Raw genomic sequence first — 12563 nt, 5'->3', positions numbered from 1 at the left:
AGCTCTGTAAATAAGTAATTATGAAATAAGGAAGTCACTGGAATTTCCATCGAATTTCGAAAGTAATTCGAGTTGCTTAGACTGATAAACAGAGCAAGAAAAATTCGTTACAGGCACCCACTGCTCCAAAAATGTTGTTGCCAAGTGGCGCCGTCTCTACTTAATGTGGTGGGTTTCCCGTCGTGGTCAAAGAATGTTTTGTTTGTGCTGGGCTTGGAATGCATAATACGGAAGAAGTCTTCGACATGTTTTAGGCGTCCGCAGTACCAGGTGCTAGTACCCCTATTTAGGTATTTTCTTGCGGTGCTCGAGAAGGCAAATAGCTAGACGGACAGAGGCCTTCGGGAGGAGATTCAGTGAGCGATTACTATGGCATGCGGAACTTGGTGTGGGAGCTCTTTGCGCCACGCCTCCCCTCAATAATGTTGTCCTTGCCATATCAGGCGGTACACGATAAATAAGAATGTCATACCCAGCGCAGGAAAAAAAACACGCTCGCAGGGGGCTCCTTGTGTTGATGTAGGCCCCATCGCGCCGCAGAAGAGGAGGAGGCGGTACTGGTGCGGCGCGGCACCCTCTTGCATAGTTTCACAGTGCGCGGACCCCCCTCAAGTGACGCCTCTGAACTCAGTGCTCTTATTGTGCAATGTTTTGTGCTCGCAGTCCAGGGAAGGTTTTGAAGCGATAAAGATGCGTGCAAGGTCACTGGTGGCGTACGATTGGTGGCGTACTGGTGACATTGCAAATGACGCCAAAGCTCTGCGGATCAATGTTCATTATGGGTATGATATAATTCAGTACCACACAGGATCAAAACGTTGCAGACAGATTCAGTGCCGAAGAGGGGTTTTGTCCTATCACTGTATTGGGCGCCATTTTCACTGGTGTTAGGAGTTCCCCATAGAAGAGAAGTGTGTGGTTAAACATCAACACAATAACAGTCCCTGTGCCATGGGTGTAGTAAGTCTTCACATTCTTTCTTGTAGGAAAGAAAACATAAATCGAACGGAGCGGGATTTCAGCGTGAGGGTCATGGACCAGCACAAGTCAGTTCGCGGAAGTGGTTCTTATGTGGCAGACCCACACACATGCTTGTGGGTAATGCAGTCTTTGGAGAGACTGTCCTATGCCCTAAGGTAATCCAAACTAACCGCTCGCGCGAGAGTTTAAAAAGAGAAATAATGGGGTACAGTATTTATAGACGAAAGCATAGGTGACTGTATGATCTGCGAGTCATCTACGTTGTCGGACAAAGAGCTACTCACATTAAAGTGTTCTCTCGGTGTATACAGATGTTCTTTTAGAAGCATCCCTACGTTACGGGTTCACAATATGCCACCTACATAGATCATTCACCATGAATGACAGTTTGCACACACTTTGGTAGTGCCGTAGTAGGTTCATTTTTTCCAAGGATTGCGTGTTCTTAACCTATTCTAAACAATATCTATTTTATACTTGTAAACTGAAACGCCATCTGATGCTGTCTGACTTCCAATATCGCCTCATGGCTCAAAAGCAGCGCAGGGCCGTATGACTGAGGGACATTTAAATATGCGCATGAGCGTATCGCGTTAAAAACGCCGGCAGCACATAAAAACTGATGACGACATCTGCACAGCTTGCTCTCTCCACGTAGTCTTTGTCGCTCTTTCTATTCACTAACATGAACACGGACTGCGTTAGAGAACTAAACTTGCGATGTGCTGTAGTTGGTATCTGTACAACGTACCTAACGGCAGCACACTAGACGTGTGCGTTAGAGTGCATGTACACTTCACACAACATATACAACACCGTCAACGGTAGGCCAGGGAGTTCACGGCAGAATGTGGAAAACTTTTCAAAAAAAACAAACAAACTCGTATGCATGTGCGTGCGGAATACAACCGTGCGTGAGCCTCATCTTGCCCTTATTGCGTGTGTACGATACACACGCTCGCTACGATACAGCTATCGCTGTGTACGTGTGTACGATACAGCTATCGCTCTACTGCTTTGTACGTGGGCTGCGAAAAGGCCTGCATTTTTTAGAGCTCCGAAGGGAAACCTTTTTCTGGGGTATCGTTTTAACACTTTTTAGACCGTGGCCCTGGAAAACGGAGGGGGGACACTTCACGCTTGTCCTGCCCCAGTCGAATATTCGCCTCGGGACGGCTCGATGAAACCGATACCGTTATTTTCGGTCTCGTATACAAGAACCATTTGTGCCCGGAAAACTGATAGTGAAGTTACATACAGCGCACATAACGGTACTCTCACTACTAAGCAAACAATTGGTCAAGGAAAATTACATTTTTGTTTAAATATTACGGTGTTAACGTACCTTGATATCATTAATTGCAACGTCCACACCACTGCTGTGTGCCGCAGCATACTCCTGGAAAAAATGGATGAAGGATATCAAGTTCAATTACGGCAGCCCAGCAAGAGGTCTGTGAAACGTTCCAGCGTCACTGCATTTGGAACTGCGTCACCGCATTTGGAACTGCGCAACACGGTAGTACTGGAATTATACTTGTCAAATGGAAGGCAGGACAAGCGTCGTCGATATTTCGAACAGAGACCGTTCTTCATGTAGAGGTGACACTTGACACTTGCTACCAGTATCTCTTATCAGAGACAGCTCAAACAACTCTATCTCAAGTGGTAGCCCTCAGCTATCGATTGGTGTTGGGATTAGAATGACACACGACCTTAAAGGAGCATGGAAAGGGAATTAGATTTGCTGAAAACCAACTTTAATCCGTCAATCAGTGTGTAAAAATCATGCGTGCAAAATATTTCGGCTGAAAAACGTTTTATAACAGCGCAATTCAATTTATAAAATTGCTACCGTGACGGGAGGCTCGCGCGCTCGAGCCACAAGCCACTCCCTATGAACTGTGACGTCAAACGTTAAAAGCGCTCTCATTGGCTACGAAAAAAATCGTCTGCTTCGGATATCGCGCGCTCGTTGTCGACAGCTACATGCGCTATGTTCTGTTGTTTTGGAACATAAAACAGGGGTGCAAACGTACTATAGAATATTACGTTCATACGCGCCATGCGATCGTGTGTCTTATATTCATTATATATTTGTCGAACTAACGAAAAGTGCCTGCGGCTCACATGATGCTGCGGGCATGGTGGCGGTTGGCGCCGTTCGCGGAGAGATGCAACACGACGCTGCTCTATAGTATTCGTTCCCGGAAAACAAGACAAACAAAGTGAATTCTTTCTGCGTGCAACTTCAACTAGGACAAGAGTAGCAACTTTCACACGCGCTGCACCTGCACGTCCCCAATCCCTTTTGGAGGAGTGCTGACCTCAATCCACCCGATTTTCCGATTTCGTTGCTTCCTTGTCCTGGTAGTGCAACCCAGACGTACAGGCGATAGGTGTTGCAGACAGCGCTCAGTTGAAAAATTCTGTTTTATTTGTGTGGAGAAAGTCCCGTATCCAAGTGTGCCTTCGACTTGGTGAGCAGCGATGCCGTGCGGCATTCGGGGCTGCGTGAATCAGAAAACGAAATGGACGTCTGGCTGTCGTACGCATAAGGTTCCGGCGAATGAGCCAGCAAGAAGCAGGTGGCTTTCTCTAATTCACCGTCAGGATATTGATCCAAACACTGACCTGCGAATATGCAGTCTGCACTTCAATCAGACCGACTACGAATCACCGCCAAGTATTGCGGAATCCGTCGGTGCCGACTTTCGGATCTACCTCAAGCGTGGGGTTACTCCCTCGCAAAACTTACCTGGCGCCAGCGCGCAAAGCAAACGGCAAAGGATGAACGCCCACGCTGCAACTGAAACTTCTGCAAACAGCACTACAAGCACGGTAAGAGTTTTACTAATACGGTCTCAGGGTGTGTTCTCTGAAGTAAGTTCATTATTTTGTAGATTGAAACACTACATGATCATGACAGCATGTGCACTGACACCGGTTCGACTGTTTCTGGTTCTATAGTAATGGTAAGTTTTGCATTCGGATATCAGATACAGTGTAAATAACACTCTGTAACCAATTTTACAGGTCGCCCCCGTTGTGTTACACAATACGCACACTGATACTTCCGTAACTGAGGCTGAGTGTTCAGAAAATGTACGTCCCATATTAGTGGCAGTTTCAGAGGCACCATCTGTAACGTTTTTATTTCAGGTTGAATCTCTCTCAGTGGGTACAGAGTGCATTGAGAATGACAGTGGCATAATGGTAATATGAGCTGCTGTGGATACCAATTCGTTAGCATAATATTATTACGTTATTGTGTACAGAATGAAACACAGGATCGCAGCTTGCCCCACACACAAGCTGCTGCCATTACAGAGGTAAGCTAACCTAATTTTATTTCAATTGCATTCCATGCAGAGTGCATAGATTACTACCACATTATACGTGGAACTTGCTTGCGTAGAACGCATGTTACAATTCAATATGAACACTACTGTGCTTATTTTATGGTCCATAAAATCAGTATATATTGTGTTACCTAGAATTAATGTTCGGTGCTGTAACCAAATTTAAATGTTTTGCCAGCCTATGTTTTCTAAATAAACAGGCAGCCAGAAGGTTAGGAACTGTAAAAAAGAGAGAGAGAGAACTTTGAATATGTGCCCTATTATGACGTTTACTTGTGGTGTGTCACCGCAGACTTAATCCGACAAGGAGCTTGTTACCAACCACTACACGCTTACCCATCTGCAAGTGTAGGGAAAAAAGGGAGAGGAAGTAGGGGGGAAGTCCCCATCCTCCCACTGCTTCATCTCTACAAAACACTCCCAGCAAAACAATATGATGCATATGTGATCATTATGTCAGAAAGAATAATGCCAGATCTTCAACAAGCATTTCCTAAAAGAGGAACACACATTGGAAGTTAACAAAAAGCAGCTCGCAGAGCCATTACTTGTAATAAGAGCAAACCATGCATTTCAGAGTTATGAGTATCACGCATCTTACATCTGTTCTTTATCACATCACCATCACCAGTATCACGCATCACGTAACGCTGTTGGGACACAAACGTCGGAGCCTCTGAAGAAAACCGTTGGAGTGCAGACTAGCAAAAAAAGGCAACAAGCAAAGGGTATGCTATGGAATGTGCACAGTGTGGAATGTGGAATAGTAAGTCAATTATGTATCTTTTCATTTAGGCAGCCAAGCAAACCTCAATGCAAAACCCATGAGAAGCATTGGTGTCCAAGTAGACTTGGCCGCTAAGTCATCCAATACGCAACGCCGTGCAAGGTCACTGTCCCCAGTTCGTTCTTCAACACCAGTGCTTGACCACACTGTGCCTGCTATGGGCCTTGCATCTGGAGACGACACAATAACAACAGTATGCCCAGATGACAGCCTATACATGCCAACTCTTGACAGTACAATGAGGTAGGTGCCATATAGTTGGTGTTCTGAAACATGCGTCACCTTGTCTCTGTATATTAGGAGCACAGATGATGAAATCTCCCCGCACAAAGACAACAAATATATTGTCTTTGAGAGTCAACTGAGGGAGCTGTTCCAGACCTGCAAAGTGTGCCTGCAGCGTTGCAATCCCACATTTACTTGTAAGGGAACTCTCCTACGCGTTGAATGCAGCTGCAATGACGGCCACAATTATGTGTGGGAAAGCCAGCCCTACATTGCCAATAAGCCAGCAGGAAACTTGCTTTTGTCTGCTGCCATTCTCTTCAGTGGATCAAGCCCAGTTTCGACGCTGAGAATGCTGGAATTAATGAATATGAAGGTAAGTAGGAAGAGCTCTTAGGAAATGTGAGCCTCATGCAATCTCTAAGATACTTATTTGTGGTGTGGAAGTGTAAATGTTTGGAGGTCTAAACATAAAGGTGTTAGACTCAACAACATTTGTATGTATTACTGCAGGTGTTCTGTAGACACACATATTTTAATTACCAGAGGGGCTACCTGCTGCCAGCAATTGAACAAGTAAGTTGCAATCCTGTAAAAAAACCTAAAGATATTGTGCTTCTAAAACTTGCCCACAATGAATATCTATATATTTTTTTCATTTTCTATTAATGGAGCTTACACAACTTGGCTATATGGGTGTACACACCAAAACCGTCTAACTCCCTTTAGGTCTGGACAAATCATCAGGCACAATTGATGACAGAAATTCAGGGAAAGGAGTCATCTCTCGCTGGAGATGGACGCTGTGACTCGCCTGGTCACAACTCTAAGTACCTGACTTACAGCTTCTATCATGAAGGTTTGAGGAAAATTGTTCACACTGTTCAGGTGCAGGTAAGGCATGCTCCCACCTACCATAGCACAGAAAGTCATAACCATGGCATAATTAATGGATGGTTGAAACTGAGTGGATTGCAAGTTACTATGAACTATTGTTCCTTCAGGCAAATGAAGTGGCATCAAGTAGTCACATGGAACTTGAAGCAGTACGCCGGGGACTCGAAGAGCTGGCAGATCTAAACGTTCTGTTGAAGAGCTTCACGACAGACCGCCACCCTGGAGTACGGAAGTACATGCGTACAACACATCCAGATGTTAAACATCAGTTTGACGTGTGGCACGTGTCTAAAGGTATCCACTTGAGGAAGAAAAAGCTAGTGCTTGTTTCTTTATGTAAGCGTTCAAAGAACAGAGTGATAACATCGTGATGTATAAATGAAACATGCAATGGAAGAAATGAAGCACATGTGCACTTTGTCCCATGTGTACTTCTTTGTTGGAACAGGTATCCGAAAAAAGATGGTGGCAGCCAGTAAGGAGAAAAACTGTGAAGCTCTGGAACTGTGGGTGAAGCCAGTGATAAACCATCTCTACCACTGCGTCACCCATAGTGAAGGGGATCCTGAACAAGTTATCTCCATGTGGCGTAGTTTCAACAATCACGTTTCAAATGTCCATCATGGTCATGATGGACCGTACTCACGGTGCCTTCACACACCCCTCAGTGATCAAAAGCGCCCTTGGCTTCTGCCAGGTAATGATGGCAGAGAAAAAAAAAAGAATATAATGAGAAATAAGATAGTCATGGTTTCTTATTTTGCAGACTCTCGTCCAAAGGCAAAACTGACCGCCATCACTGAGGCAAAGTATTTGCTAAAAGACATCCAGCACCTTTCGCCTGATGTACAAACATCCGGTTTAGAAGCCTTTCATAGCCTTCTGATTCGTTTTGCTCCCAAGTCTGTGGGCTATAGTGCACGAACAATGCGGAACAGGTGCACATGCTTTTTAGTAATTCTTATGAGTATGCTAAAAGGATGTTTAGGGTTGATGTAAAAGTAAAAATCTGTGGAATTGGTTGTTTCAGAGTCTACTTGGCCATTCTCCACTTTAACGAGAACGCGTCGAGACAACATGCCATGACTGAGGAAGGGGAGCCCCGATACAGAGTGAAGGTATCAAAAATTTACAAGCAGGAGCATGTTGCACTGCCCATCAAAGAAGAACCAACGTTTCGTAAGTATTGTGGTACTATTACGAAAGAACAGGTGTACCAAACAAATTGCTCTGCGGTTTCAGGTTACTTTGACGAGCTTGTAGACAAATGTGTACAGCTGTGCAACACGTGGGACACATTCAATGGTGCTTTTGAGGCATACTCATGTAATGATCCACCATTCCTGACAGAGACTAACCCTGCACCCCCAAAAACAGAACTGATTTCAGCACGGCAACATCGACTGGGACCTTGCAGCTGCCTTCAGTGTACTCTCAAGGTACAAATGTTGAGCAACCATACTATTTGTGATAAAATAGAAATAAATGTGCAATACATGCCATATAAATATAGCCGTGCATTGTGAGAAACAAACCATGTTGTGCACATTTATTTTCTTATGTACAACGGTATCAAGTACACATGTCAATAATGCTACATAGAAAAGTATGAGTACTGTAAGATCTGATGGATGTACCATTACTCATTTTACAGGCCTAAAACCAGTGTAGCTGCCTGAGGGTGATGGGAAGTTGTTCCGTATCGCCATCACCACACATGACGGGAGCACCCGCCTGTCTTCTTCCGGAAGTGGTCCCCATATCCATGATGCAAAATTGCGATATGCTATGTGGCGCCATATTCTGAAAAACAACAAAGTGCACTGTCAGCTGTGAAATGCCCACAATTGCATACTTACTTTACGTTGCTAGTGAACATGTCAAAGAATGGACAGAAAATAGGAACAGTGATTTTATCTGTTACTGTAAGTGATGTTCCTAATTGATTGCTTTGATTAGTGCCTCATCACAGCTATTCATGACATAGCTTGAGTGAGACCCACATGCACATAAATATAACTGTAGAGGTGGTAATATAGATGGGCAGAAATCCAGAGAACCGGTAAGGAAGCGTGAAGGGAATCGCCTCAGAACAAGAGCTGCTGATATTTCGAACAGAGACTGTTCTTCTTCTGGGCACCGTCCTCATCATTGGCATGATATTTAAATGGGTTAGGTATGACGTGCTAAAGGTTCATGTGAATTGTGGGTCAACAGGCTGGGGGGAAGCAAGGGTCCATTCGGGCTTTTGGAGCCGAAGTGAACGGCTGCTTTGTTAGACTGTGAAGGGAATTATGTGAATGAAGTCATCTTTGCTTCAGATCGGTTACAGCAATGCAAAGTTCACAAACAACGGGACTACCAGTGTATTGCATAGAGCAGTCGCCGCATTCAATGCAGTATATGACATTGAACCTTGTGCATGTGAATGCGTGGTTAACAGAGTGGGTGTAAGTGCTCACAGTGCTTCTGATGGAGTTGTGTTGAACGTGCTTGCAGGTGTTGCAACGCGGGAGGTTACAGGGCCGTGTTCCATTGTACTGTATGTTCGTTTTGCTGATTTTCGTAATGACCAAGGAGTCTGCTATTTTTTGCGTGTCAGTATGTTACCTGTACTGGATGAGTGAATATACTCCTAAGTCTGTCATTGCTTTGGAGGAGAGACTCGTGTTTCCATAGACAGGCTTTAATGTTTGGAAGTGCGCTGGAATATCTTGTGATCAAGCTTATTTGGCTTGTGTCAGGATCCTTCGGTATTCCAGAGGTGAAAAGTTTTTCCTACTTTATTTGTGTGATTAGCGTTTGAATATTTTATGAGACTTTGAGTGAAATCCACATGAACGTAGATACATAATGTAATAAGCTGCTCTGACTTCGTTTCTTTAATTAGCGTTTGAAGTGTTTGTGAAGCTTGAGTTAGGTCCACATGATAGTGGTATCTCTTTTTCGAGAAGTTCTTAGCAATGTGGCACATTCTATGGTGTGCGTTCTTTCATATGCATTGCAATATGAGCAACCAAAAGCAGTTTCATGATGTTTTTTTTTTATGTTGACATGACACAATAGGAGATGAAGCAGTTAGACAGAGAGCAAATATTGGACGGTGTGGGTCTGGATCCCAGTGCTGCTTATGTATTTCTCCACATGGCCATTATTGAATTGAAGTATGTTGACGTGCTTCAAAGCAAAAAATAGTTATTTGATATGGAACACTGAACCCGAAAGTCGCTGGAGAGGCGTGTTAGCTTAGCTCAATTGGTAGAGCCCTGGACCGGTAATCCAGAAGATGTGGGTTCGATCCCTACAGCTGGCTAACCTTTTCAGTGACTTTCATCCTTCATTCTTCACCTTGCTCTTGGTATGTTTTATAATGGTTTGCTACTTGTAGCAACAACTTGACAGTCGAGGTTTCTCGAACTGATTGTGATAATATTCCGGTGAAATATTATTGTTTGACAGTTTTACGTGATGACTGTGTGCTACTGCAAATGCTAAAAACCATTTCACGGTCAAAGTCACTAAAACTAATTCTGTAATATGGTGATAAATGCAAAGGTTGCACACAATTTCATGAATAAATATAGATATGAATGCCTTTCTGTCTTTTTAGGGAAACTATGACATCTGATTTCGGTGCGCGTTTGTGGACTGTAGAATTCGCAACATTATCTGGAACTGTCCGCATTACCCTTTGGGAAAGTCTGAGTTTAGATGAACACAGACTGAACAAAAACTTATGCTTGATCACTCCTTCTGGCAGCGTATATATTTTGAATGCTAAATAGCGAGGATAGTAAATACATTTTTGTGTAAGATATCTGGAAGTTCCACAAAAGACGGGGTGTGTTCCGGGCATAACTGGTCAGCTTTCTGTATGCAGAGGTGTACTCCATAACCAAATAATACATTAACATTAAATAACGTTAAAACTTGGGAAGGTTGGTATGTCATGCCAAAATCAATTAAACCCCACTGCAGCGGGTGATGGTGAAGACAAGGGACGGTGCAACGAGACGAGGACGACGAAGCACAGCACTAGCAACCAAAGCTTATTTGACAAAAGGCAACGTCTTTTTAAAATAATAAAAAGACGCTGCCATCACCCGCTGCACTGGGGTTTTAACTGATTTTAGTATGAACAGGAACGTTGTGCATCGCTGTTAGCTGTCATTAGCGAGCAACAGTAAAGTGGAACGTGATATACTTACTCGTTGGGTTCCTTCCCAAGCAGTAATCCGCACTTTTTGTATTCGATGCCCATAACTTCCATGACAACAGTCGTGAGGCAAAGAGTTTGGAAGTCCGAGTGGTCTACGATGCAGCCGTCTGGACATCTTCTCCTTACTTCGGCAATAGAGGTGCAGCACACCTCCTCACGCGCCATCGGCATTGCGGAGCAGTTACCACACGCACACCTAACAAAGGCACCAATTAATGATTCAACAGTGTATGTTGCATTAACACCGTCGGCTTACCAGTTGTCATGTCGCGTTGGTGACGGTGGCGTTGGTGGGTCTATGACGGGCTCTCCGACTCCATGGAAGCTCACACCGTCGGGAAGAACAGGAGTGTCGCTGTATAATGTTGTGTTAGCCTTTCGGCAACGCTCCAGAACCCGCTCTTCCCACGGTGTTAACTCGCCAAAGAAAGAAATTTCACTGGCGAGAGATGCATCGAAGCGCGGTTCCGTCGCCATGTTTATAAATAAGGCAACCCGGAACGAAGTGGCAAGTTCAAGTTTCTCTGACGCGCATGCGTCTCTCGGGAGAAGCGCACGTGCGACAGAGCGATCTGCAGCCGACCGCCGTCATGTGACAGGTGTCGATGACCGATGGCAGCCGACGTCACTTGCGAGCCCTTGGAGTGGACATAACCTGCAACGTCACGCCGTGACGCAGGTCCCCGTCATTACTCACGTGTCATCTACAAGAGTTGGAGAGAGCTCTCCCCGCTCGCGAGGTTCAATCGACTGTTGCGCGTGCTATTTTACCGTTACGTTCATATTTCTTTCGTGAAAACACTATTTAGCCATCGGACAGTCCATCATGATCCAAAACTCATTTTTTTTAATCTGTCTTAGACTGCTCCTTTAAGTAACGTATACCGGGTGTTTCAGTTAAATCCCCGGGCTAAATAATTCGCGAACCGGTGCACCAATCGAATAACTTTCTTTTTTACAAGTACCTGTCCAATACCGCCTACAAGATGCGCACTGCATGAATGAGCGGGAGGCGCTCATTATTTAAATAAAAATTCAAATGAGTTTCGTGAAAAAAGCTAACTTCTAAAGCAGGGCGCCGTCAGCATTAAAATGGGTACTACCCCTTTTGGGACCTTCAGTGGACACCTTTTAGAGAAAAATCTGCCACCGAAGCGGGTCATTTGTTGCAGTAATTAATTGGTTTCGGTTTACGTATTTTTGTCGCGGCTGGTCCGGGCGAAGCGCAAAAGGACGTAATTCATTGGTGTAATGCATTGGTGTAATTCATTGGTGTAAGGACGTAATTCATTGGTGGACATGGGAGTGAAAGAGCGTCCTTTTGTGCTTCACCGCGACCAGCCGCGACAAAAATATGTAAACCAAAACCAATTAATTACTGCAACAAATGACCGCTTCGGTTGCAGATTTTTCTCTAAAAGGTATCTACTGAAGGTCCCAGAAGGGGTAGTACCCATTTTAATGCCGACGGCGCCCTGCTTTAGAAGTTATCTTTTTTCACGAAACTCATTTGAATTTTTATTTAAATAATGAGCGCCTCCCGCTCATTCACGCGGTGCGCATCTTGTAGGCGGTATTGGACAGATACTTGTAAAATAGGAAGTTATTCGATTGGTGCATTGGTTCGCGAATTATTTAGCCCGGGGATTTAACTGAAACACCCGGTATAGGTACTATATGTGAATCTTCATTCAGAAGATCGTACTGTTTTTTTGTCCGCATAAAGAATACAAACGAATGTCCATATCCGTTTTATAATTCACGATGACGTAAGCTCAGGGCACCGAACCTTTGCGTACGTTAGGAGTCACCGTACAGCACAATGTACTGAAAGTCCAAGTACTTAGGGGATGGGGGGTGGCAGGTGCCTTACCAGTGTTCTGCTTCCTTTTGTATATCTGACGACGAAGAAACAAATACTGTAGAGAAAAAAAGGGGTGTTCTCTTCTTTGAGGAGGCGATGTTTTGAGCAACAAGTCGTAATGCCAAAATGTTGCACACAATTTCTTAAAGGGACAATAAAGTGGAAAAAGTTCACTTCGCGAAATTTAAAACATCGTTACGTTTATATCAAGAGCAAAGGAACGAAACC

General features: G+C 44.3%; 2 protein-coding genes and 1 long non-coding RNA gene across 3 annotated transcripts in view; 1 reads left to right on the top strand and 2 right to left on the bottom strand.

Moving 5' to 3' along the window:
• The window catches only part of LOC135368463 (uncharacterized), a 291834-nt gene that overhangs the window by 18431 nt on the left and 260840 nt on the right, over positions 1–12563 (bottom strand). The gene's annotated exons all lie outside the window — the stretch shown is intronic.
• LOC135378562 (uncharacterized) lies at positions 5273–8480 on the top strand. Its single transcript, XM_064611607.1, has 10 exons — positions 5273–5373; positions 5431–5731; positions 5869–5931; positions 6085–6249; positions 6360–6546; positions 6701–6949; positions 7019–7190; positions 7283–7431; positions 7495–7691; positions 7907–8480. Exons 1-10 carry the CDS (start codon positions 5288–5290, stop codon positions 7910–7912), a joined length of 1575 nt encoding a protein of 524 aa, XP_064467677.1. The 5' UTR covers positions 5273–5287; the 3' UTR covers positions 7913–8480.
• On the bottom strand, positions 7788–11051 carry LOC135378563 (P2X purinoceptor 7-like). Its single transcript, XM_064611608.1, has 3 exons — positions 10728–11051; positions 10461–10667; positions 7788–8055 (listed from the first exon to the last, which is right to left on the bottom strand). The coding sequence occupies exons 1-3, from the start codon at positions 10946–10948 to the stop codon at positions 7896–7898; spliced, it is 588 nt and encodes a 195-aa protein (XP_064467678.1). The 5' UTR covers positions 10949–11051; the 3' UTR covers positions 7788–7895.

Source organism: Ornithodoros turicata, chromosome 1 (genome assembly GCF_037126465.1).
Source record: "Ornithodoros turicata isolate Travis chromosome 1, ASM3712646v1, whole genome shotgun sequence".
Lineage (NCBI taxonomy): Eukaryota > Metazoa > Arthropoda > Arachnida > Ixodida > Argasidae > Ornithodoros > Ornithodoros turicata.
This window is presented reverse-complemented; position numbering and strand designations above follow the sequence as displayed.